General features: G+C 37.7%; 1 protein-coding gene across 6 annotated transcripts in view; it reads left to right on the top strand.

Moving 5' to 3' along the window:
- Window positions 1-26105, top strand: part of GRAMD1C (GRAM domain containing 1C) — a 92191-nt gene that overhangs the window by 28809 nt on the left and 37277 nt on the right. For 3 of the 6 annotated variants that reach the window (XM_032348301.1, XM_032348293.1, XM_032348311.1), the window contains 3 exons: window positions 2964-3067; window positions 3677-3772; window positions 8697-8777. In XM_032348301.1, the coding sequence (XP_032204192.1) occupies window positions 2964-3067; window positions 3677-3772; window positions 8697-8777 (281 nt within the window). Of the gene's footprint in view, window positions 1-2963; window positions 3068-3676; window positions 3773-8696; window positions 8778-20301; window positions 20447-22789; window positions 23128-26105 lie in introns of those variants that run through there. The other 3 variants (XM_032348337.1, XM_032348328.1, XM_032348320.1) reach the window with 3 other exon arrangements.

The raw sequence follows: 26105 nt of genomic DNA, 5'->3' as shown, positions 1-26105 counted from the left end.
TTGATGTTAACACACATATCAAAGTGATCTATGTTGCTTGGTTAATTTACTTAATTTTATTCTATCTTTCTAGTCACTAATTATAAAGTTATAAAATCCACAGGCCAATTTTTTTTTATAGACCAATTTTTGTTAAACATTTTCTTATTCCATTCTAGATGAATCAGATTGTTATTTGACTCAAGTCAGGTAGAATATTGCCTTCTGATATGATAATTACACGTTTGCTTATCAGTAGGGAAATTGGGAGTAAAAAAATTAAAATCTCCTGGCTTAAAAAATATTTTTTCATTTTCTGCAAGGGCCATATTGCTAGAAAGCCAATTTATAAAAATTTTTTTTATTGAGGTATAGTTTATTCCAATAAAATATATCTGTTTTGGGATTCCCACACCCCTCCCCTTTTTCATCTCTATCCTAGAGGTTGGGGGGAGGAATAGAAGGAGAGGGAGAAAGACAATCTTCAGCAGACTCCTTGCTGAATTTGGAACAGAATGGGACTTGGGGCTCTATCCCACCACGCTGAGACCATAACCTGAGCTGAAATCAAGAGTCAGATGCTTAACTGACTGAGCCAGCCAGGTGCCCCAGGGAAACCCTTTTTTAAAACACTGAAAAAAGTCTGTCAATCTATGTCAAATAGTCTTCAGTTAAAATAATCTGGTTGGTTGCTATAGCTTTGAACATAGTTAATGTAAAATGGTGCCTTTTACATAGTGTGGTCCACAGGCTAGCAGTGCTGGTGTTACCTGGAATCATGTTAGACTTGAAACTCTTTACCCTGCTCCAGACATATTTTTTTTTTAAAATATATATTTTTAAAGATTTTATTTATTTATTTGTCAGAGAGAGAGTGAGCGAGAGCGAGCATAGGCAGACAGAGTGGAAGGCAGAGTCAGAGGGAGAAGCAGGCTCCCTGCGGAGGGCAAGGAGTCCGAGGTGGGACTCGATCCCAGGACGCCGGGATCATGACCTGAGCCGAAGGCAGCTGCTTAACCAACTGAGCCACCCAGGCGTCCCTGCTCCAGACATATTTAATCAGAAACTCTGGGGAGGGGCCTAGCAATCTGTGTTTTAATAAGTGTGCCAAGTATTTCTGATCTGAAATGCAAGAAGCACTAAATTAATAAAATGATTCAGTGGCTTAGATAAAAATTTCAGGACACCTCAAGGTGACCTTGAGCCCAATCCCTGTTTTAGAGATGCATACCCATAATGAGTAACTTAATCTACTTAATTATTTACTAGGATTTTTGTTTGGGGGCATCTCAGTTTTGTTCTGCTGAAGAAAACATTTTGCAAGACTGAATTGCTTTGCTCAATTTTTAGTATTTGCTTAGAAATTTAACAGGATTGAATTTAAATATTTTGAGGTTTATACCTCAATGACTTTTTCCTAAAATTGTTAATCACTTTATGTAGTTTTTAAATTTATCAGTTAAACTAAATCTTCTCACAGTGATGAGGGAGCAGAAGGCAAGCTGAAGACAAAGCAAAAGCTGCCACCCTGCCACCCCCCCCCCACTTCCCACTCCTGGGGTGGGACACCTGTGACATTCTTCCAGGAATCTCCCAACTGTCTTAATGTTAATACCCAGCTAGAGGGGAAAACAACCTTAACTTGACAAGGTCATGGCCTCTAGTATTTTGTAGGTATCCTGTAGGTGGGTCCTCTTCAGCATATGAAAGTTTTTTTGAAATGCTTTCCCTTACTTACCCCTACTCCTGAGTATATAATCAGCCACCCCTCACAACCGCAGTTCAGCTGGTCTTTCTGCCCACGGTCCTGTACCTATGCTTTAATAAACCACCATTTTGCACCAGAGATGTCTCAAGAATTCTTTCTTGTTTGTCAGCTTCAGAGCTCACCCCACCAAACCTCACCTATATTCCCAAACTCCATCAACAGCACCCCTTTATATCTTGAATTATTGATAATTTAGCCATACTATTTACATTAGCCAAAGAGCCAAATCTAAATCATGGTATTAACTTACGGGTGGATAGTGGCATTTACCAGAACACTCCTGATTTTGCTGGATTTTAGTGCTGTGGCAGAGAGGATCAACTTTGAAACTAACTTAAAATCTATACAATTTTTTGAATGATTATTGTCCCCTTCCTCACCCTTTCCAATGTCTAATCACCACTCCCCCATCAGTATTACCTCTTAAATATCTCAAGTATATTTACTTGAGTAAAGTAGTTACATAAAACTATTTCTTTCTCAATACTGTCATTTCTAAGTCTGAGCCACCATCAGTTTTCCCCTGGACTTTCAACTCATTTATATGAATCTGTTCTCATAGTGTGAAAAAAGTAGTCTTGGATAATACACATCTGATCGGGCCCCTTCTGCTTGAAACTCATCAATGGCAAAACAAAACAAAACACCTCATCTGTGGTTTCTTGTAAAGTTCACAGTCTACCATAGCCTGTGAACCTTACATGATCTAGTTTCTCTAGCTTCTCTAGCCCAAAGTTCTTTGTATGCTTTTTCTTCTTCTTTCTCAGGTATGCTTTTTCTTTCTACCACAGGGTCTTCGCACATGCTCTTTCCTCATAGTCCAGCTGACCATTTATTGACCTTTAGTTCTTAGTTTAAAAACTACTTTTTCTGATATACACTCTCCCTGCCCAATCCCCTCATACCTGTGTCCTCTTTGTTATAGTCTCTCATAGCTTTCTCTACACTTTGATCATTATACTTATTTTGTATTTGTTTGTTTATTATATACCTTCCCTTCCAGACTGTTCCATGAAGGCAAGGCCCATGTTTGGTAATGCTAGTTCCAGCAAAATATCTGGTGTGTGGTGCCCAAAGTATCTGAATCAGTGAGTGATTGAATTAACAAACAAACTAATGAACAAAGAGTGATGACTTTTCATGTGTTAAAGTAGGATGAGATTATAAAGTTGCCAGATTTTTGTGAATAAGCTGTTCCTTATTCTTGTGTGTTTAGATTATGCTTGTGCTCTTCAGAGGGACATTTTGCTTCAGGGACGTCTATATCTTTCAGAAAACTGGCTGTGTTTCTATAGCAACATCTTCAGATGGGAAACTACAGTAAGATGTATTTGGATTTGATTTGTTGATACAAATAATTGCATAGGTAGAAATATATGCAGTCTTCCTAAAAATAACATAGTTTAGATTCCAAAGTAAATAAATATATATTTATATTTGTATATTGTACTTGTATTGCATGTAATAGATATATATACAATTTATATACTGTTGAATTATGTAATCTATTTTCTTAGTACATTGAGCTCCATTTGTACATATTTAATACAGTTTGAGAAAGAGATTTCAGGTTGAAAAAAGCTTGAACATACATCCATTTGACTGCCAAAATCATGTCTTATGTGACAGACTGTCTGGATTTTGTTTGTGTGTGTATGTGTTAATATGGAACATGAACACCCACATGTCTTTTCACACTCTATCCTAAACTTAGAGATAAGAGCTGTGGAGGAAATTATTGACGGGGGAGAATGTCTGACTGCTTACCCTGTTTTTTTCAGAGAATGAAAGCATGTACTTATTATTATTAACTCCTTCATGTTTTTCAGTGGAATATTCTGGATTAGGTTGATGTAATACTTGGTATTTTGTGCTGTACATGTTTCTGAAAAATCCATATAATAATTTTTCGTTCTTTTGTGTGTTTAGATTTGTATTGCATTAAAGAACATAACCTTCATGACTAAGGAGAAAACTGCTCGACTCATCCCAAATGCTATCCAGATTGTTACAGAGGGTGAAAAGGTGAAAAGCTTTTCTGCCTTTGCTTTATTATATAATGTGGAGAAAATCTGCATCATACTGATACATCAGTGTTGGTAATTTTTCTTGGAGTTAGGAATTTGTAGTAGAGATACATCGTATTTAATACTAAATTTCTGTATAGTTAAATACTTTTTGCTAATTAAATGACTGCTAACATTTTTTTATTAACTCTGCTAACATTTTTTGTGCTTTATAGTTCACAGAGAACTTTTCCCCATATTTTTCACTTCTTTATTATAAGAGGTAGGTAAGGAAAGCATTAGTAAAACATCATTATTTCTGAATACCCTAATAATTTCATGATATTATTTAGTCAATAATACCTGCACAAAAGCAACTAATAAAAACAAATTGTTCTGGGGGCACCTGGGTGGCTCGGTGGGTTAAAGCCTCTGCCTTTGGCTCAGGTCATGATCTCAGGGTCCTGGGATCAAGTCCCGCATCTGGCTCTCTTCTCAGCAGGGAGCCTGCTTCCTCCTCTCTCTCTCTACCTGCCTCTCTGCCTACTTGTGATCTCTCTGTCAAATAAATAAATAAATATAAATCTTTAAAAAAAAACAAAAACAAACAAAAAAATACAAATTGTTCTGGTGAACAGAGAGATTTGAGGTAGTATATAAGTAAACACATAATCTCTATAATATTTTTTTTAGGATGGTATTTATCTTTAACTGTCATCATTTTTATTATTTACCTACAATATCTGCTACTTTTTAGTGGGGATATATGAAGAATCTTTCTGAACCCACCTGGAAGATTGATTAGGGCTCTGTGTGTGACCTTAGAAGCATAATGCTGAGAAAGAAGAAGGAAGAAGGGAGGAAAAGAAGGCAAACATTGAGAAGAAGGAGAGGGAAGGCGAAGGAAGAGAGGAAGGGAAGCAATGAAAGAAAAAAGAGAGGAAGGGGAGAAGCAGCGGAGAGAAACATTATTATAACATTGAATCATTATAATGATAATTTTAAATCTTGTAGTTTCTTTCAAATGTACTTTACATTTTATTTTTGTTTTAAATAATCTTACACTTACAGAATACTTCCCCAGTACAATACAAAAAGCTTTCCCCTCTGAACTATTTGAGGGTGAGTTGTCACTCTGAAGCCTCATCACTCCACATATCACCCCGGATAGTCTATACCCTCATACATGGAGGCCCTTCTTACTTACTTGGGCTCTGAATGTAGCAAGGAGATTTTCCAAATAGAATTATATCCTTCCATGTGGACAACCTCCTCAACTTTTCTGGTTTTGACATTGTTTGGGGCTACTACAGCTCTTCTCTGCCCTCACCTCTACTGTGGATGCTGGCTTTCTCTGTTCCACCAACGGCTTTAGGGTTGAACTGTTCAGGAAAGGAAGAAGAACTAAAAAAATTTTTAAATTTTATAATCAATATACGAATACATTGTATTCCCTCGCAAAGTCACAAAACAGTTCTTTTTTTTTTTTCCTTTTTCCTTTTTTTTTTTTTTTAGATTTTATTTATTTATTTGACAGAGAGAGATCACAAGTAGGCAGAGAGGCAGGCAGAGAGAGAGAGAGAGGAAGAAGCAGGCTCCCTGCTGAGCAGAGAGCCCGATGCGGGACTCGATCCCAGGACCCTGAGATCATGACCCGAGCTGAAGGCAGCGGCTTAACCCACTGAGCCACCCAGGCGCCCCCACGAAACAGTTCTTAAACTAACATCTTTCTTCCATGCCTATAATCCCTAATCCCATTGCTTTTCTGGAGGCAGACACTGTAATCAGTTTGATATGTATCTTTTCAGACTTTTTCCCTTTGTGTGTATAAATATCTATATCTATAAATACACCTATAGACACACGCAATTTTATATCTTTGTATGTCTGTATATATAGACATACATATATATGTGTATATATATAGTTTTGCTTTGTTTTTGAAGCAAATGCTACTTTATACATGTTGATTTCCAGTTCTTTCTTAAAAAGAAGTTAATATCTCTTGGAGTCATAGCACATCTAGATGGAGCTATTTCTGTTTATTCATGTGCTGTGTAGTATTACATAGAATGAATTTACCATGGTTCCCTTGACCATTAGTTCATTTCCAGTATTTTGTTATTATTAACAATGGTGCCGTGGACAGCCTGACTCTGCCTTCTTAAGCCCAATGTATGTGGCTGTTTCTCACATATAGTGACATTTCAGGATCAAGCATTTTAATTTTAATAATGATAACAACAACTAGCATTTGTTGAACATACTTGTTTTAACACTTTTATTTATTTATTTATTTTTAAAAAAGATTTTATTTATTTAACAGAGAAAGATCACAAGTAGGCAGAGAGGCAGGCAGAGAGAGAGGAGGAAGCAGGCTCCCTGCTGAGCAGAGAGCCTGATGCGGGGCTCGATCCCAGGACTCTGAGATCATGACCTGAGCCGAAGGCAGTGGCTTAACTCACTGAGCCACCCAGGTGCCCCTTTAACACTGTTTTAAGTTCTGTATAGATATTTTCTTATTTAATTCTCACAAAAATATGTTACTATATTTTATTCTCATTTTTCTCAGATGAGGAAATTAAGCAAAAGAAAAAGAACCCAAGGGGCACCTGGGTGGTTCAGTGGGTTAAAGCCTCTGCCTTCGGCTCAGGTCATGATCCCAGGGTCCTGGGATCAAGCCCTGCATGGGGCTCTCTGCTCAGCAGGGAGCCTGCTTCCTCCTCTCTCTCTGCCTGCCTCTCTGCCTACTTGTGCTCTCTGTCTGTCAAATAAATAAATAAATAAATCTTAAAAAAAAAAAAAGAAAAAGAAAAAGAACCCAAAGTCATAGGACTAAGTGGTAGATTATATACAAGAGTGGACAGAATTGATAAATTATTTAGTTTAAGAAGTGGGAACTATAGTTTTATCTTTTCTTGTTCAGATACCAATTTTTTAAATTCCTGCATTTTAGTAAGAAAGTTACCTTTTTATGAATGTTAGCAGTTTATTGACCTAATATTTGTAAATGGTCTGTTTGGGCAGGTAAAATTATGTAATGCAGTGATTCAAATGGAAATTTTTTTTCTTTTTGTTTCCTTTTATTTTTTTTTATTTTTTTTTAGATTATTTATTTATTTATTTGACAGGCAGAGATTACAAGTAGGCAGAGAGAGAGAGGAGGAAGCAGGCTCCCCGCCGAGCAGAGAGCCCGACGTGGGGCTCGATCCCAGGACCCTGGGATCATGACCTGAGCCGAAGGCAGAGGCTTTAGCCCACTGAGCCACCCAGGCGCCCCCCTTTTATTTTTTTAATTGTATAATGTCCCTCAAGTTATGGCAGTGTACCTTGTGCCACTGAATTTTCAAAATGTACCTTTTTTTTTTTTTTTTTACTGTGCTTCAAATAAATAGAAAAAATAGTTCTAAAAAAAAGAAGTGGGAACCAAATGGACTAGGAGATTTTTCTTATCTATATATCTGAAAAAAATGATATAAGATTATGATAATGCAAGAAAGCAAAACAGTTTGGTCTAAGGAAAGGAAATAGAGGATAAGTAGTTATCATTAAGTAGTTATCATTAGGCCATATATTATGTATATAATTCTATTTGGAAAATCTCCTCGATATAGTCTTGTTATGAAAAGTTTTGCTTCATGGAGAGTGTTACATAGCAACATTTCAATTTATTAACTGGAAAATAGCACTTTAAAAATTTTCTATGAAAAGTATAAATGCCCAAAATATTATTTGTTTGACTTTTTTTTTTTTTTTAGCAAATCAAACATATAACTGAGCTTTCTCATCCTTAAAAATAACTACTCAATCATGAAAAGTCACTAACTATGGGGTCGGAAGGATGAAACACTGAGAGACTGTATTTAGTGCTGTCACTTGTCAGATTTTCTCATAAAAGCCTATTTTAAAACGTGACTTTGCAAAATCAGTTAAATGCAGAGGAAGAGATGGGGCTAAAAGCAAACATAGAATTATAGATTGAAACATGCTATTTTTTTTCTATAGCATTCAAAGCAAAGTTAAGTTTTAACATGGGTGTTTTACATCTATAATTAGTAGAAATTAAGCATTTCTGGATTTTTTTTAGAAGACTATGAAAGATATGATTTGAAATTAAGATCCTTAAAATAAATTGATCTCTGAAATCCACTTGAATTTTTGAAAGATTTATTCATTTATTTATTTTTAGAGAGAGAGAGGAAGTGTGTGCATGAGTAGGGGGAGGGGCAGAGAGAGAATCTTCAAGCAGACTCCCTGCTGAGAATGGAGCCCATGACTCATAAGATCTTAATCTGAGCCAAAACCAAGAGTCACTCATTTAACTCACTGAGACACTTAGGGGCCCCCACTTGCATTTTTTTTTTTAAGGCTTTATGTATACTTGGCTCATATGGGCACCAAATCATGCCTCTTTGGAAAGTTCAGAATAAATAAAGTTTTAATCTTTTTCATAAGTTTTAAAGATTATTGTAATAAACTACGTGTAGATAAATATTTACCTATTTCAAGCTCCTTTTCTGAGTAAATATTGATAAAATTGTATTTCCTGTAAGATAAAGTTTTTAAACACTTTATTTCATTAGAGAGAGAGCATGTGCCTGTATGGGGGTGCAGAGGGAGGAGAAACTCTAAGCAGACTCCATGCTGAGCACGGAGCCCAATGTGCGGTTTTATCTTAGGACCCTGAGATCAGACTTAACAGGCTGAGCCACCCACATGCCCCTGTAAGATAGTTTGAAAAGACACCTTGTTGAACCTCCAATTACCTATTTTTATTCTATTGTAACAAAGAGTGAAACAAAAATAATATATGAAATAGGGTTGGTGTCCCTTTAGTTTGCTTTAATCATAGCAAGTGCCAACAGATCTTCATGACAGATCCTGTCACCCGACCCCACTTGTTTTTAATGACACTGAAATTATCTCACCATTTTTCTTTGCAGTTTTTCTTTACATCTTTTGGTGCCAGAGATAGAAGTTACCTCAGTATCTTTAGGTTGTGGCAGAATGTACTATTAGACAAGGTAAGTGTTCATACCAGAGGCAGGTGCTTCTTATAATAGCAACCTCCCAATGTGTACCTCCACAGTGTTTGCAAGTTGAATTTTTCTGGAGTTAATTTGACTAGACTATACAAATTCCACAATGAACCACGAAGCCAAACAGAATCCATAGTTATGTTAAGATGTTAATTTTATAGTAAGTCTCCCTTTTATTTGCAGGGAATATGGTCCAAGGCCCATAGTGGATGCCTGAAATTGCACATAGTACTGAACTCAATATATATGCTATGTTTTCCTATACATCCATACCTATGATAAAATTTCACTTATAAATGAGGCACAGTAATAGATTCATAAAAATAACTAATAATAAAATAGAATAATTATAACAATATACCATAATAAAACGTATGTGAATGTGGTATCTCTCTCGCTCTCAAGATATCTTATTGTACTGTACTTATCTTCTTCTTGTGATGATGAGATAATGAAATGACTGCATGATGCAATGAGGTGAGGTATATGACAGGCATTGTGATGTATTGTTAGGTACTACTGACATTCTGATGGTGTGTCAGAAGGAGGACAATCTGCTTCCTGACTGTGGTTGACTGTGGGAACTGAAAGGGGGGAAAGTGAACCTGTGGATGGGGGGGGGACTACTGAAATCCCCAGGGTAACCATCAAGAAAATAACTTTAAAAATATGGTAAAAGAAACATCAAGGGAATTAAAACTGGTACACTAGAACTATCTGTTTAACTGGTATGAAGGCAGTAATGGAGGAAGAGAGGGACAAAAAGACACAAGATATATAGAAAATATAAAAATGGCAGACATTATATTTAAATCATTAAACATAGATTAAGCACTTCAATCAGAAGGCAGAAGTAGGCAGAAAGAATGAAAAAAAAAAAAGACATGCTCTGACTCTATGCTGTCTGTTTGAAACATGTTAAAGATACAAACAGATGGAAAAAAAGACACTATTACAAATAGTATCCAAAAAATAGCTGAAGTGACTGCAGTAGAATCAGACAAAATAGACTTTGAGATAAAAATAAAGATAAGGAATGATATTTTATCATAATAAAAGGGTCAATCCATCTGGAATATATAACAATTATAAACTTACATCTGATAACAGAACCTGTGTGTGTGTGTGTGTGTGTGTGTACGTATACTCCTAATAACAGAACCCTAAAATACATCAAACAGAAATAGCAGAATGAAGGGGGAAATAGATAATTTTATTAATATCTAATAATAGTTGGAGATTTCAATACCCCACTTTTAATGATGGGTAGAATAACCACAGAGATCAACAAGGAGATAGAAAATTTGAACAAAACTATAAACTAACTAGAACTAAAAGACATCTATGAGACTCTCAAAGGAGAATATACATCTTTCTCAAGTACACATGGAACACTCTCCTGATAGACCGTATGCTAGGTCACAGAAGCAAACTTAATAAATGCAAGAGGATTGAAATAATACAATGGACTGTACAGTGAATGAAATTAAAAGTCAATAACAGAAATTTGGCAATTCATAAAAAGTGGATATTAAACAAAACATTCCTAAATAACCAATGAGTGAAAGAAGAAATCACAAGAGAAATTAGAACATACTTCAAGTTAAATGAAAACAAAAACATAACATACCAGAACTCATTGGGTACAGTTAAAGCAATGAATAGAGGAGATTTTATAACTATAAATATCCATATTAAAAAAAGGATTGATCTCAGGGTGCCTGGGTGGCTCAGTTGTTAAGCATCTGCCTTCGGCTCAGGTCATGATCCCAGGGCCCTGGGATCAAGCCCCACATTGGGCTTCCTGCTCATCAGGAAGCCTGCTGCTCTCTCTCCCACTCTCCCTCCTTGTGTTCCCTCTCTTGCTGTGTCTCTCTGTCAAATTAAAAAAAAAAAAAATCAATAACCTAACTTTCCACCTTAAGTATTAGGGCAAAGAAAACAAACTAAAGACAAACAGAAGCAAGGAAATGCTAAAGACTAGAACCGAATGAATGAAATAGAGAATAGAAAAACAGACAGTCAACAGAATGAAAAGTTCTTTCTTTGAAAAGATCAGTGAAGTTTAACTAGACTGACCAAGAAAAAAGATTAAAATTATTACATTCAGAAGTGAAACTGATAACATTACTATTGACCTTACAAAATGAAAAGGGTTCATACTATGGACATTTTATGCCAACAAATTAGTTAACCTAAGTGAAATGGACAATTGTGACTAGAAAGTCATAAATCATTGCAACTGACTCAAGTAAGAATAAAAAATCTGAATAAGCCTATAACAAGGAAAGAGATTGAATTAGCAATAAAAAAAATCTACCCACAAAGAAAAGGTCAGGCCCAGATGGCTTCAATGGTAAATTCTGCCAAATGTTTACAGTAGAATTAACATCAATCCTTCATAAAGTATTTCAAAAAATAGAGGAGGAGAGAATACTTCACAACTCAGTCCAAGAGGCCATTATTACCTTCATAACCAAGTCCAGACAAAGAACTTCACAAGAAACTGATAGGGCAATATTTATGTTCACTGTGTCTATGTTCATTTTGTCTATGAATATAGACCTAAAAATCCTCAACAAAACCTAAGTAATTTAGTGAAACAAATCCAGCAACATATAAAAACAATTTTAAAACAGTTAATGCCATGACTAGATAGGATTTATACAAGGTTGATTGAACATATGAAAATCATTCAATGGGGGCAACCTGAGTGGCTCAGTGGGGCCCTCTGCCTTCGCCTCTGGGTCATGATCTCAGGGTCCTGGGATCCAGCCCTGCATCGGGCTCTCTGCTCAGCAGGGAGCCTGTCCCCTCCTCTCTCTGCCTGCCTTTTTGCCTACTTGTGATCTCTCTGTCAAATAAATAGATACAATCTTTTTTTAAAAAAAACCATTCAATGTAATACACTATATTAGTAGAATAAAGGACAAAACCCACATGATCATCACAGTAAAAAAAAAAAAAAAGTGACAATATCCAACATAAAGAAAAACAAAACCAAAACTAAAGTAGGACTAGCAGGGAATTTCTTTGACTTGATAAAGCTTACAACTAACATACTTAATGGTAAGAGACTAATGCTTCCCCACCTTAGGTCGGGAACAAGACAAGAGTGTCCTTTCTTGCCATTTCTATTCACCATTGTATTGAAGGTTCTGACTTCAGTAGGGAAGGGAAAATAGGCAAGAAAAAGAAGTAAAAGACATTCAGATTAAAAATGAAGAAATAAAACTATATTCACTGGCAGATGATATGGTTTTGTATTTGTAAAATTCTAAGGAAATCATTAGAAACCCATTAGAACTTACAAGTTCAGGAAGTTGCAGAATATATGATCAAAATACAAAAATCAATTATATTTTATACACTGACAGTGAACAGTCCCAAAATTAAAAAAAAATGATTCACTTATAATAATATCAAAAAGAATAAAATATTTGGGAATAAATTTAACAAAAGAACTTTAAGATGAACATGGAAAGTTAATATAGTTAAACTAAAGAAGACGAGTGAAAAAAATCTCATGCTCATGGGTCAGAAGACTTGATATGGTTAAGATGGCAATATTCCCCATTTACCAGGTTGATCTGCAGATTCACTGCAATCCCTATCAAAATCCCAACTGGCATTTATTTATTTAGTCTTTTTTTTTTTAATTGAAAAGCAGATCGTAAAATTCATATGAAATGCAAGGTACCCAGAATAGTCAAAACAGTCTTGAAAAAGAACAAAATTGGATTAATTAGCCTGTTACGGCTGCCATAACAAAATACTACAGACCTGGCAGCTTAAACAACATAAATCTATTTGCTAATGCTTCTGGAAGCTGGAAGTCCCAGATCGTGGAATAGACAAGGTGAATTTCTGGTGAGACCCATCTCATTGGCCTGCAGCCTTTTCATTGTGTCCTCACATGGCTTTCCCTCTATTCATGCACATTCTTGGTGGCTCTTCCTCTTACATGAATACCAGTCCTATTAGGGTAGGGCTCCGCCCTCACAACTCTGTCTTAGTTGGGGCTGCAATAACAAAATGCTATAGACAGGGTGACTGAAACGACAGAAATTTATTTCCTCATAGTTCTAGAGGCTGGAAGTCTGAGATTGGGGTGACAGCTTTGGTGGGGTTCTGGTGAGAACACTTCTTGGCCTTCTCATTGTGTTCTGACACAGCCGGGAAGGAAAGAGAGAGCCAGAGCCAGAGCCAGAGCCAGAGCCAGAGCAAGCTAACTCTCTTCCTATAAGGGCACTAATCGCATCATGAGAGTCCCACCCTCATTTACCTCATCTAAACCTAATTATCTCCCAGAAGCCCTACTCCAAATGTTGGGAGTTTGGGTTTCAACATGAATTTTGAGGGGAAACAATTCAGTCCATAGCAACCTCATTAACCTTAATTTTCTCCTTAAGGTCCCTACCTCCAAATTAGTCACGTTGGGGGTTTAGGGCATTACATACCAATTTTAGGGGAATGCAATTCAGTCTGTACCATTGGAGGACTTGCACTTTTTGTTTTGATGTTTACTACAAAGCTGCAATAATGAAGGCAGTAGGTTTACTGATGTAGGGCTAAACATACACGTTAATGGAATAGAATTGAGAGTCCAGAAATACAATCTTACACTTATCAGCCCTAATTTGATTTTTGACAAGGGTGCCAAAACAGTGACACAGGAAAAGAAGTCTTTTCATCAAATGGTACTGGAATAACTAAATGATCCATACAAAAGAATGAGTTTTGATTCCTACTTTAGGCCATATACAAATATTAAATCAAAATGGATCATAGACCCAAAGGTATGATCTTAAAGTATAAAACTTTCAGAAGAAACTGTAGCTATAAATCTTAATGACTTTTGGATGTAGCTATAAATCTTAGTGACTTTTGGATTAGACAGTAGTTTCTTAGATATGACACCAAAAGCTCAAGTGACAAAAGAAAAAAGTAGATAAATTGGATTTCATCAAAATTAAAAACTTTTATGCATGAAGGTGTCCATCAAGAAAGTGAAAAGACAACACATTAGATTGGGAGAAAGTATTTGCAAGTTATATATCTGATCAGGCATTTATATCCAGAACATATCAAGAACTCTAACAACTCAACAAGAAAAAGACAAATAGCCCATTAAGAAAATGCACAAAGGATTCGAAAAGTCATTCCGCCAAGGAGGGTATACAAATGGCCAATAAGTGCAGGCAAAGATGTGCAATGTCTTCAGCTACTGGGGAAACATAAAGCCACAATGAGATACTACTTCACAACCCCTGGGATGGCTGAAATAGACATTAACAAATGTTGAGGATATGGAGTAATGAAATCTCTCACACATTCTGGTGGGGTTGTAAAATTATGAAAACTTTGAAGAATAGTTTGGGAGTTTCTCAAAATGTTAAACATAGTTACTGCATGATCCCGCAATTCCACTCCTAGGTTTTTATGCAAGAGAATTGGAAATGTGTGCTCACACAGATACTTGCACTTGAAGGTTCTTAGCATTACTCATAAAGCCCCAAAGTGGAAACATCCTAAATGTTCATCAACTGATGAATGGTGAGAAAAATGTATATTCACACAATAGAATATTATTCATCAATAAAAAGGAGTGAAGTACCAATACATATTACAACATAGATGAACCTTGAAGCATTATCGTATGTGAAAAAAACCCATCCCCAAAAAACATATACTGTATGATTCTGCTTTTATGAAATGTCCAGAATAGGCAAATTCACAGAAGTAGAAAGTAAATTTGTTTCCAGGAGGAGGGAGGAATGAAAAGTTGACTGCTAATGGATTTGGGTGACTTTGGGCAGATGAAATGTTCTAAAAGTTGTGATAGTTGTACAGCTCAGGATATGTGAAAAAATTCTGAATTGTACACTTAAAGTGAGTTTTGTTCTATGTGATTTATAGTTCAATAAATCTATTTTTTTTTTAAATGGCTTGGAGGGTGGAGTAGAGATTTCCAGCTGATAAGAAAGTTTCCTTTGCTGCTGAAGCTCAAACACCACATGCCAGAACTCTATCTTCTCTTTTCCTGACTCTCCAGCTAAGTCCCTCACTGGAGTGGACAAATTGTGGCCTCCTTGGCTCTTAGGGTTGAATGTTTTTCCAACTTTGGGCCAGCTGCTATGGTCAGGGACTTCCAAAACAGTGCCCCACTGGGATGCTTTCACTTCCCGGAGTGCTGGGGGTAGGAAGTGGCCTGGAAGTCCCCAAATGGAGGGTGAGGGTGGGAGTGGGGGAGTTTCCCAAGCCCAGCCCCTCCTCCCTCCTCAAGGGACTAGAAAGGCTGGCGGCAAAGCACCATGTCCAAGCTTATCCCACTCTCCTGAGTCTTTCTTGGCATTTGGGCATCCTGCCTCCTTGGAACCCCATGGCCATGGTCCCGGACAGGATGATGCGGGCCTCAGAGTGAGGAGTCTGGTGGCCCGCAGCAGCCACTGGCAAGAGTATGAAGTGGCTGCATTAAGGCTTGCTGCCCTACAGCTCTGTGTTGCCCTTTCCAGGTTGTGCTGCAGGAAGCCTCTTTCTGGGCTTAGGCCCACCATGTTCGGATGCATTGCTACAGTTACAGTGGGCTGCTCTTAATGGCATAGGGTGAAAACTCCAGTGTTGCCCTAGAGACCTGGCTAGTGCTACTCTCCAGTGCCAAGGTTTTTGAGTGCTCTGGAAATCCCCCAGGTGCATTTCCCTCATTCTAATAAGGAGCCAAAGACTGCTACTGCATTTGGTTATGCACCTGATCTGAGTGTCCCTCCCCAAATCCAGTTTGTGCTTATCACAGATGAGAAAGTTGTGATACATCCTTATGAAAACAACTCCAGGAAAGTGATAAAGTTCAGGTTTACAGATGAGCCAAGGAAGAAACTGAGATCTGAATTCTAATGAAAAAATTGAAAAAGTTCTTTGGTTTTTAAAAAAGATTTTATTTATTTATTTGAGAGAGAGAGAGTGAGCATGAGAGAGAGCATGAAAGGGGGGAGGGGCAGAGGGAGAGGGAGAAACAGCCTTCCTTGCTGAACAGGGAGCCCAATATGGGTCTGGATGTAGGACTGGATCCTAGGACCCTGGGACCATGATTAGAGCAAAGGCAGATGCTTAACCTACTGAGACACCCAGGTGCCCCATCCTTTGTTTTTTAAAGTGATAAAGCCACATTGGTTAGATTTCTTGATCTTTTGTAATACTATTAAAAAACCCCCCACAAAATCCATAAAATGCACAGCATAACTACAGAGTTCTATAAAACAACACAAGTCTTTTGAATAATGTCATATTTATTAAAAATATTTTAAGAGACTTTAAGTTCAGAATATTATATTCATATTTACTTGTAATTAGGAATCTGAGAGTAATAGTAAATATGTCTACTTAGCTTACTTTTTACATGAGAAGGCCTTAAAGCACATTAATCTAGAAAAAAGATGAAGGTAAATATAACAAAATGATTTTAAAATCGCATGTGTCTCTCTGTGTGTGTTTTGTATGTGTTTTATTGATTTCTCCAATAAAATAAATCCACATAAAGGGGAAAAAAAATGGAGACAAGTATGGTTTCTTGAGAAAGAATGCTTTTAAAAGTACATTTTTCCCCCCCAGGGTGCCTGGGTGGCTCAGTTGGTTAAGTGTCTGCCTTTGGCTCACATCATGGTCCCCAGGTCCTGGGAACAAAACCTGAGTGGGGTTCCCTGCTCAGCAGGAGTCTGCTTCTCACTCTCCCTCTGCCCTCCCCCCTCACGTCCTTTCTCTCTCAAATGAATAAATAAAATTTTTTTTAAAATTTATTTTTTATTTATTTTCAACACAACAGTATTCATTATTTTTTTTTAAAGATTTTTTATTTATTTGACAGAGAGATTGCAAGCAGGCAGAGAGGCAGACAGAGAGAGGGGGGGAAGCAGGCTCCCCACTGAGCACAGAGCCCGATGCGGGACTTGATCCCAGGACCCTGAGATCATGACCTGAGCTGAAGGCAGTGGCTTAACCCACTGAGCCACCCAGGTGCCCACAGTATTCATTATTTTTGCACCACACCCAGTGCTCCATGCAATCCGTGCCCTCTATAATACCCACCACCTGGTACCCTGACCTCCCACCCCCCGCCCCTTCAAAACCCTCAGATTGTTTTTCAGAGTCCATAGTCTCTCATGGTTGACCTCCCCTTCCAATTTACCCCAACTCCCTTCTCTTCTCTATCTCCCCATGTCCTCCATGCTATTTGTTATGCTCCACAAATAAGTGAAACCATATAATTGACTCTCTCTGCTTGACTTATTTCACTCAGCATAATAAAATCTTTTTTAAAAAAAATAAAAGTACATTTTTTTCATTCATGGTTTCCTCTGATGTATTGCTTCAGAAAGAACAGTTTATTTCAGATATTTGACTTAGTTTAACATAAATCCTCAATGTTGCAACATGTGTTTAAACTGTCACTATGCTTATTTGTGCCGTAATATAATGCAGGTCAGTTTAGTTCACAGCCTTTGAGCTTAGCACCCTTTTTCTTGACAGCACGTTGAGTATCTGGGATTTGTGCAGCCAAAAGACAGTGGCAGCTCCATTCTTCCATACAAATAATGGATAGTTTCTGTCTTTTGTAAATAACTGTGCAACCATGGTTTAAGGTAAGACTCTAACCCCCCCCCCCCCCCCCAGCTATTTTGTTTAGTTTAAAGCTCTTACCCCGTCCATGTTCTACATCAGAGCCCAACAATCTTGCCACCTGTTTTTCTATGGCCCACAAAGAGGGATATGGCTTTACATTTTTATTTTATTTTAGTTATTATTTATTTTCTTTTTAGGGGAGTGAGGGGCAGAGGGAGAAGGAAAGAAAGAACCTTAAGCAGGCTCCATGCCCAGCACAAGGCTGAATGTGGGGCTTGATCTCAAGACCCTGAGATCATGACCTGGGCCGAAATCAAGAGTTGCATACTTAATGGACTGACCATCCAGGGCCCCTAGCTTTACGTTTTTAAACAAATAAAAAAAGAAGGATATTTCACGACAACTCAAATTTCACCATTTATTAATAAAATGTTACCGAAACATAGCCATGCCCATTTGTTTATGTATTACTTGGCTGCTTTCACACTGCAGTGGCAGAGCTGAGTAGTTGCAGCAGAGATGGAATGGTTCACAAGGCCCAAACTATTTGCTATATAGCCTTTCACAGAAAGTTTTTGACCTCAGAACAATATTACAGCCAAATTTATCTTTCTAAAAAATGCATACCTACTAATATTAGCTTCCTGCTTAATACCTATTTTTTATAGGGATCCCATGATCTGACAGTAGCCCACCACTCCGGCTTCATCGCAGTACATCTTCCTTGTTCTTAAGTGTTCTGCCTTTTTGTTTTGCTTCGTTTTGTTTTTTTCCCTGCACGAGATCTTCAGACTCCGTCTTTGTGCCTGCCTCTTTCCCACCCCTCAGTCTGAAGTGATACTCATTAATAAAACTAAGTCTAAGTCAGGTCGATTCCTTCACCTTCCTATAACACCTTGTGCTTTTCCTTTGTAACATTCATTACCCTTCTAATTTTTTGTTCTATTTCTGTTCTTTTCATTTGAATATAAACATCTTGAAGGTAAGGACCATGTCTGTCTTGCTCATCGTTTTATGTCCAGTGACGAATGCAGTGTTTACTGTAGAGCTGGTTTGGCGTACATCTTGATGTACTCACTGTCTTCTGGCACTCTGGCCATAGTGCCCTTTATTCTCAAAAGAGGACAGTAAGTTAAAGGGTTGTATTATAAATAGATGACGCTCAGTAAATACTTTTTTGTCGCTCTCGCCAGCAAGAACGACCAGGAGACACGGAGTGACAAGCTTGCGAATCTTTATTGTTCTCCCCTTACCGGGATGTTTACCCCTATTTATATCCCCTCTCCTCCAATCAGCAGGTTGTACACGTGAAAGGGAGCATGATCAACACTTAGCATGATAAAAGGCATGCAGTGTCCACGGGCTTCCTGTTCTGGGCATAGCCAATCATTTTTCAGGTGGTGCGCAAGTCCTCTGTTTAGCCGCAGGCGCAAGCGCCATGTTGTCTGCTATGTACGTAGCTGCCCTCGACACTTTTTGACTCAATTTAGTAAAACCTCAATGATTTAGACTCCTGATAATCATTACATTTAAGTAACAATACTTCTCTGCTCAAGGAAAAGGCAAATGATGGGAAGAAAACACAGGCTTTTAATTACAGAAAGAGCATTCAAGGTATGCCCTAAGTTCAATGTTCATTTGACTCAATTTCTTAAATCCCTATGTGCCGTGAGAACAAATGATTAGACAAACTAAAGAATCCTCAATTGCCAAAAGAGTGCTATTTTCTGTGTACTTGAATTATTACAAAAACAAGTTGTAGGGACACTAGGGTGTCTCAGTTTGTTAAGTGTCTGCCTTCAGCTCAGGTCATGATCCTGGGGTCCTGGATCCAAGGATCCACGGCTCCTTGCAAGGAGGGAGCCTGTGTCTCCGTCTGCCTGTCCCTCCCACGGCTTGTGGGTACGCTTTCTCTGACAAATAAATAAAATCCTTTAAAAAAAAAAAAAAGAAAAAACAAGATGTATATATAAGGTTATTACTTTTAACAGGCTTAAAAATTTTGTTAAAAGCTCAAATCTTAATTTTGATCCTTTCATGTTCCTAGTGATATAATATTATTGGATTTAGGATTATTGATACAATACAGGCAGGATGAAAATGTTCTTTCAGTGAGATAATAATGGTCTCTCTTGCCAGTACATAGGGGCTTCTATGAAACTAGCTCTTGATGCAAATTTAAGAGTACATTTGAGAGTGATTATTATTATTTTTTCCTTGAGAGAGAGAGTAAGTGCTAGTGGGCAGAGGGGCAGAGGCAGAGGGAGAGAGAGAACACCATATAGCCTCCATATTCAGAATGGAGTGTGAAGTGGGACTCAATCTCACGACTTTGAGATCAAGACCTGAGTCAAAATCAAGAGTTGGACCTTGAATAAGCCACCCAGGTGCCCTGAGAGAGTGATGAAAGAGTGATTATTTAAATCCAGGGCCTCTAACAGCAGAAATCTGTACACGTTGAAAATTCTAAATGAGACAGAATGGCTTTCAGACTTACTCCCTAAGGGCAGAAGGAGGTATATGTGGCAGAATTAGGGACAAGGTGATAAGAGGTGCTCTTCAGATGTATACAGACCCCACCTCCAAATTATGGTATCTGTCATTCTAGCTTCTATTTTGGGAATTGCTAATAGGAGAATGACAATAGGGTGTTCTGTTCCTCAGGGGTGTTGGGGGGAAAATGGGTTTAAAACAGTTGATTGATTGTGTTAGTATATATAAAGAAGGAATATGTCAGACTGAAGGGGGTTTGGCTGGACTTAGGCCAAGAACTTAGGACTTAGGACAGAAAAATAGAGTCACAGAGGCAGACTGTGATCACTAGACAATGTACAGAGATGAATCATCAGGCCACACCAACATCACAATTGGTCCTTGAAAACTGTCCACCTTTGCTCTGATTCCATGCTTATCATGCAAGTTTCTGATTACTAATACCTGGCGCCAAGGTGTTGAGGCACCCAGTGTGGCAGAAGGAAAGACTTCGGATGATTAGAAAGGCCTGCTCCCCTATTGTCCGTGAGTGTATTTGCCACTGAGTGAGTATATGCCGTCTGGGAGTGTGGCTTGTTAACGTCAGCCGCTCTGAGCGCAGCTTCAGGGTGCCGACAGTGCTGAGGCCCTTCTCCAAAAGGTGGTCAGTTGATGAAGTTAATGTCAAATTCTGAGACCTTTTGGAAGAGTGTCATCTATCCTTCTGTAGACTCCTCAGCCTTATCAAATCCCCTTGCTTTTTCTTGGGCTTCTCCCCAGTGATCACTTCTTTTGGAATTACTTGGAAATCTGGAAGTTTTCTAGTAGTGCAACATTCAAACCTAACTGGAAAAAATAAATGTAAAATTGCTAACTATTTTAGTCACATTTTCTATAAAATAGCCTGGTAAGGGGGAAGTATGTGTATTCTTATGTTGTTCCCTCTTGTTTTACCTTTTTGATTAGTAAAACTCCTCCACCTCTTTTCCCTTGGTCAGTGAAGTGTATGTGTCCTTCTACCTGGTCCCCCAAGCCGGAAACCTGGAGGTATCCTTGTTTCTTACCTCTTCTTTTCCAGCCATGTCGTGTTTTTCATGAAGCCCCTCATCATTTCTAGCTTGAACCATTACAGTAGTCTTCTAATGATCTCTTTTTAACACTGTAATCTGTCCTTTAGATTGTTACTACAGTGATGATAGTTTTAGAAGTGTGTCTCTCAAAAAACACAGTGTTGAACTTTTTACTTTTCTATGTGAAATTAGTAGGTGGCTTATTATATTTTAACAGTGTAAACCCCATATTCTTTTTTTTTTTTTAAGATTTTATTTATTTATTTGACAGAGATCACAAGTTGGGGGGGGGGAAGCAGGCTCCCTGCTGAGCAGAGAGCACGATGCGGGACTCGATCCCAGGACCCTGGACTCATTACCTGAGCCGAAGGCAGAGGCTTTAACCCACTGAGCCACCCAGGTGCCCCATAAACCCCATATTCTTTAGCATTGCTTGCAAGGCTCGTCACGCCCTGGCTGCTTCCCCCTTCCCCACTGACTCTTTCTTTCCCCCTTCCCCTTCTTTCCCTACCACCAGTGCTAACCTGGTTTTCCAGGCTGTTTCACTCCCCGGCACCCTTGTACTTGCCATGTATGTGCTCCTTGTACTTGCTCTGTCAGCAGCATTCCACACTGCTATATGCTTCCTCCATTTTGAGCACCTTCTTCCCTTGATTTACATGACATCATTCCTTCTGGACTTTGCTCATACCTCCCTGGTATTTCCCTCATTCTTTCTCGCTGGTGACTCCTCTTCTACTCAGCCTTTGTGTACCAGGCTTTCTTTCTTGCGGCTTAGTGGGGGAAAGGTCAGGTCCTGTTTTCCCCCTTAAGCCTCCTAAATTTACTGTATATTCATGGTTTACTCTAGGGATTTTTATATTTAGCAAAGGTATATAAAATCATTTCCAGTATAGCTAATCTATATTTTTCTCATAGTAATTTGGTTACCATAGTAGAATAAGGATATCTATCCACAGTTACAGCCTTTGAGAACTACCATATCAAGTCAAAAGCACTAAGTTTTAGACAGTGGACTCTAGCCCCCAGGTGTGCTCTCTACAGTTTGGAGTAGTATTCTCCAGTGTCGCTCTGAATACTTCATTCTGCTATTGCATAAAATTATTGGGTTTTAGCAACCCCCCAAAAGGATATCCTTGCAGTTCATTGAGTAACATTTGATGTTGTCTGTATATCTTACTAAATTATACGGAATAACTAGGTAGAAATTGGGGCAAAGTGTAATTTTTTATTTAGAAGAAAATTTTTCTTTGGAGAAATAAATTGAAATTGGTAGATGAGACTCTCAGTAGTGTTCATTACAGTCCAGGTCCCTGCCAGGAAATTATTCTGAAGAACGTAAAAAATATTTTTAAAGGAAAGAACTATTGAGTAATGAAGATGTAAACTTTTCAGTGATGTGCTGAGTGCTTATTGTAATAGCTCAACCTGAATAGCTTGCTCTTCCTGCTATTTCCTGGCATTCCATTTATAATACTCAAGAAGTAATCTTTGAAAGTTGTAAAGGGTTAATGCGCAAGTCTGCTGGAACTGCTACATCAATACTGAGGAAGCGCATATGAAGAAGTAATAATGACATTGCCAGAGTTGAATAGAACGTGTTAGCATGGAGAAAAAATTTAACCCCTAATATATTTAATCTCTGAAATGAGATTGGAATAATATTGTGATAGGCATCTTACATAATTGAGCACAAGCAGATATTTTCATTGGCATTTTATTGTTTCTAATCTTGCGTGGAACGGAAGAAATTGAGATCTGTCCCTTTAATAAAACTCTGTTTACCTAGCCTCTTCTAGTGGGAGTGGCTTAGGAACCTGTAGAGTGAGGTGTAACTACCACTTCTGCATTCTGACCGCAACCTTGGAAAGAGTGCTGGTACTACAGACCAGGAAGTGACAAATAATGTGCTTTAAACTCAATAGAACATGTCTTTCATAAGGAGAAGCCTCTCATAACACAAACGAGAAGATTGAAACAGTGATTTCACGTAGTTGTCATTAAGTATTTGGAACTCTGCTGCAGATAAAGACTGCAGAATACTTAGAACACAAAGCTTTCTGGGCCAGAAATTGATCTTCTGACTTGAGTCTTATCTGATTGCTACTTGGTTCATCTTTATTTTGTTAAAGTACTCTCTGTCGGCTGAACCCAGGAGAACCCTCCATTGTTTGCAGGTAGGTGGTCTGCCTTTGTTTAAAATTTAGGTTGTTTTTTTGAAACAACCTAATTCAGAGAATTATTATTATTCAGAAAATTATGAATATCAGTCTGGGTATATGTTTTAATGTTTAAATATTCCACATGACTACAAATAACCACATTTTTTGTGACTTCTGACCAACTTTGTAGAAGAAGTTATTTTTTTAATTTTTTATTTTTAATTTTTTAAAGATTTGTTTGAAAGATTTTATTTATTTGTCAGAGAGAGAGCACAAGCAGGCAGAGTGGCAGGCAGAGGTAGAGAGAGAAGCAGGCTCCCTGCTGGACAAGGAGCCTAATGTGGGACTCAATCCCAGGACCCTGGGATGGATCATGACCTGAGCTGAAGGCAGCAGCTTAACCGATTGAGCCACCCAGGCGTCCCTAGAAAAAGTTATTTTTAACAAATTAGCAGATCTGTAAGATGGTGAATTTAGGATGGTAAAAAAAAAAAGATGGTTAACTAAATGAATTCTATTTTGTTTTCCATTAATTTATATATATGTACATACTTTATACCTTTATATAAAATAGTAAGTATATACTTTTATATTTGTATATAAAAATACACTTTATATATAAACTAATAGATTAAAAAAAAGTATATTACCCTATTTACTATTAACTTCCTGATAGTATTTGATAATATATTTTAAAATTGCATTTTTGTTGTTACTATTTTATATCTACATTTCATGTCTTTCACTCTTGGAAAGCTGTCTGAATATTTATCATTAGTTTATCTACTTCCTTTAGTCTGTTTGGAATACTTTGATTTTTATTATTCCAGAGAAGTTTTTGTAAAAGGTTAATCTTCCATAAGTATATTGAAATTTTCTTGTTTCTCTTTATAAAGTTAACCATCCATTTATGGCACTAAAAGTATTTCAAAGGTAGTGTCTTTGAAAGATTGAGTTATTAATATGAGCTAATTGCTATTCACAAATGGCTTTTCTGGTGTGGAAGTCAGAAAAGAAATGTGTGGGGGTATCTTTAGGATGAAGGACAGTGGTTCCTTAACTTTCTCTGCTACTAGTGATCCTTTTTATTTTTTCTTTCATGGACACTAATCTTCAAAAGACTTTGCCCACCAAACAAGTGGAGTATACTAAATAATAAAATGTTAGAACATTATTGTTTGTTAGACACACATTATTTACAATGAGAGTTTCTTATCAGCCTTAGATAACTCCTCTAGGCTAACGTGATTCAGACCCAAAGAACCCTGACAATTACTTAGCTTGAATAACTTTATTGTAGGTAACTGTTTGGATATTTTTGATTTTTTAAAGTACTGATAATATCTGAATTTTCTTCAGCTGCTTTTGTGGAAACCCAGTAGTCTGGGTATGGCAAATTGAAAACTGGTGGTCTAATGTGTAGAAATTTTGTTCTTATCTCTTTGAGGTTCCATGAAATATACTGAAGGTCATCTAGTGTAATGTAACAAAGATTCCATAGCCGCCAGACAGGGAGAAGAAAGGAGGAGGAAGAAAATTAAGAAGTGGCAATTGTCAAAGGGAATATCAGGGAGGAATTTAAGGCATATGTATGTTTAGGCCTCATTAAATCTTCGTCTTTATTTGCTGACTTCAAATCTGACTTAATTTTTTTGACTTAAGTTTTTTACTCCAGTTAGGTGAATAAACTGTTAACTGACTTCTGAACAAGTATTACCTAGGGCATCTGGATGGCTTAGTCAGTTAGGTAGCCAACTCTTGATTTTGACTCAGGTCATGATCTCAGGGTCCTGGGATCAAGCCTTGCCTTGGGGGGTCCATGCTCAGAGGGGAGTCTGCTTGAGGATTCTCTCTTTCCCTTTCCCTATGCCTCTCCCCCCGCCACACATGAGTGTGTGTGCTTGCTTTCTCTAAAATAAAAATAAATAAACCTAAAAAAAAAAAAAAAGCAAGGATTACCTATGTTCTTTTTGTATGTATTCTGTATTTGTATTTCCTCATTTTTCCATTTTCTCCATTCATGTCCTTCCTTCAGCTCTGCTGGAGACCTTCTCCACTGTGTAGCCTTATCTAATACAAATATTACATGTAAATGCACAGTAATATTTCTTGCATTTAGACTTTTATAATATGTTGATTCTATTAGTACTTTAGTACTTAATAAATTATAGCCTGTCATATTTAACTTAAAAAGTCTCCCATGTTTCTTCAACTATATTTAAGTTGTTTGAGGGCAAGGAGCTTAACTTATACATTATTTTTTTTATTATTATGTTCAATTAGCCTATACAGTACATCATTAGTTTTAGATGTAGTGTTCAGTGATTCATTAGTTGTGTATAACACCCAGTGCTCATCACCACACGTGCCCTCCTTAATACCTATCACCTGTTTACCCCATCCCTCCCACCCCCCTCCCTTCTGTAACCCTCAGTTTGGTTCCCAGAGTCCAGAGTCTCTCATGGTTTGTCGTCTTCTTTGATTTCTTTCCATTCACTTTTCCTTCCTTTCCCCTGTGGTCCTCCATGCTATTCCTTATGTTCCACATATGAGTGAAACCATATGATAATTGTCTTTTTCTGCTTGACTTATTTCACTTAGCATAATCCCCTCCAGTTCCATCCATGTCGATGCAAATGGTAGGAATCCATCGTTTCTGATGGCTGAGTAATATTCCATTGTAGATATGAACCACACCTTCTTTATCCATTCATCTGTTGAAGGACATCTCAGCTCCTTCCAGAGTTTGGCTATTGTGGACATTGCTGCTATGAACATTGGGGTGCATTTGCCCCTCCTTTTCACCACATCTGTATCTTGGGTAAATACCCAGTGGTGCAATTGCTGGGTCATAGGATAGCTCTATTTTTAATGTCTTGAAGAACCTCCATACTGTTCTCCAGAGTGGCTGTACCAGCTTGCATTCCCACCAACAGTGCAAGAGTGTTCCTTTTTCTCCATATCCTCACCAACATTTGTTTTTTTCCATCTTA

This window comes from Mustela erminea, chromosome 1 (assembly GCF_009829155.1).
Source record: "Mustela erminea isolate mMusErm1 chromosome 1, mMusErm1.Pri, whole genome shotgun sequence".
NCBI classification, from domain to species: Eukaryota; Metazoa; Chordata; class Mammalia; order Carnivora; family Mustelidae; genus Mustela; species Mustela erminea.
The sequence above is the reverse complement of the archived record's forward strand: the minus strand, read 5'-3'. Positions and strand labels throughout refer to the sequence as shown.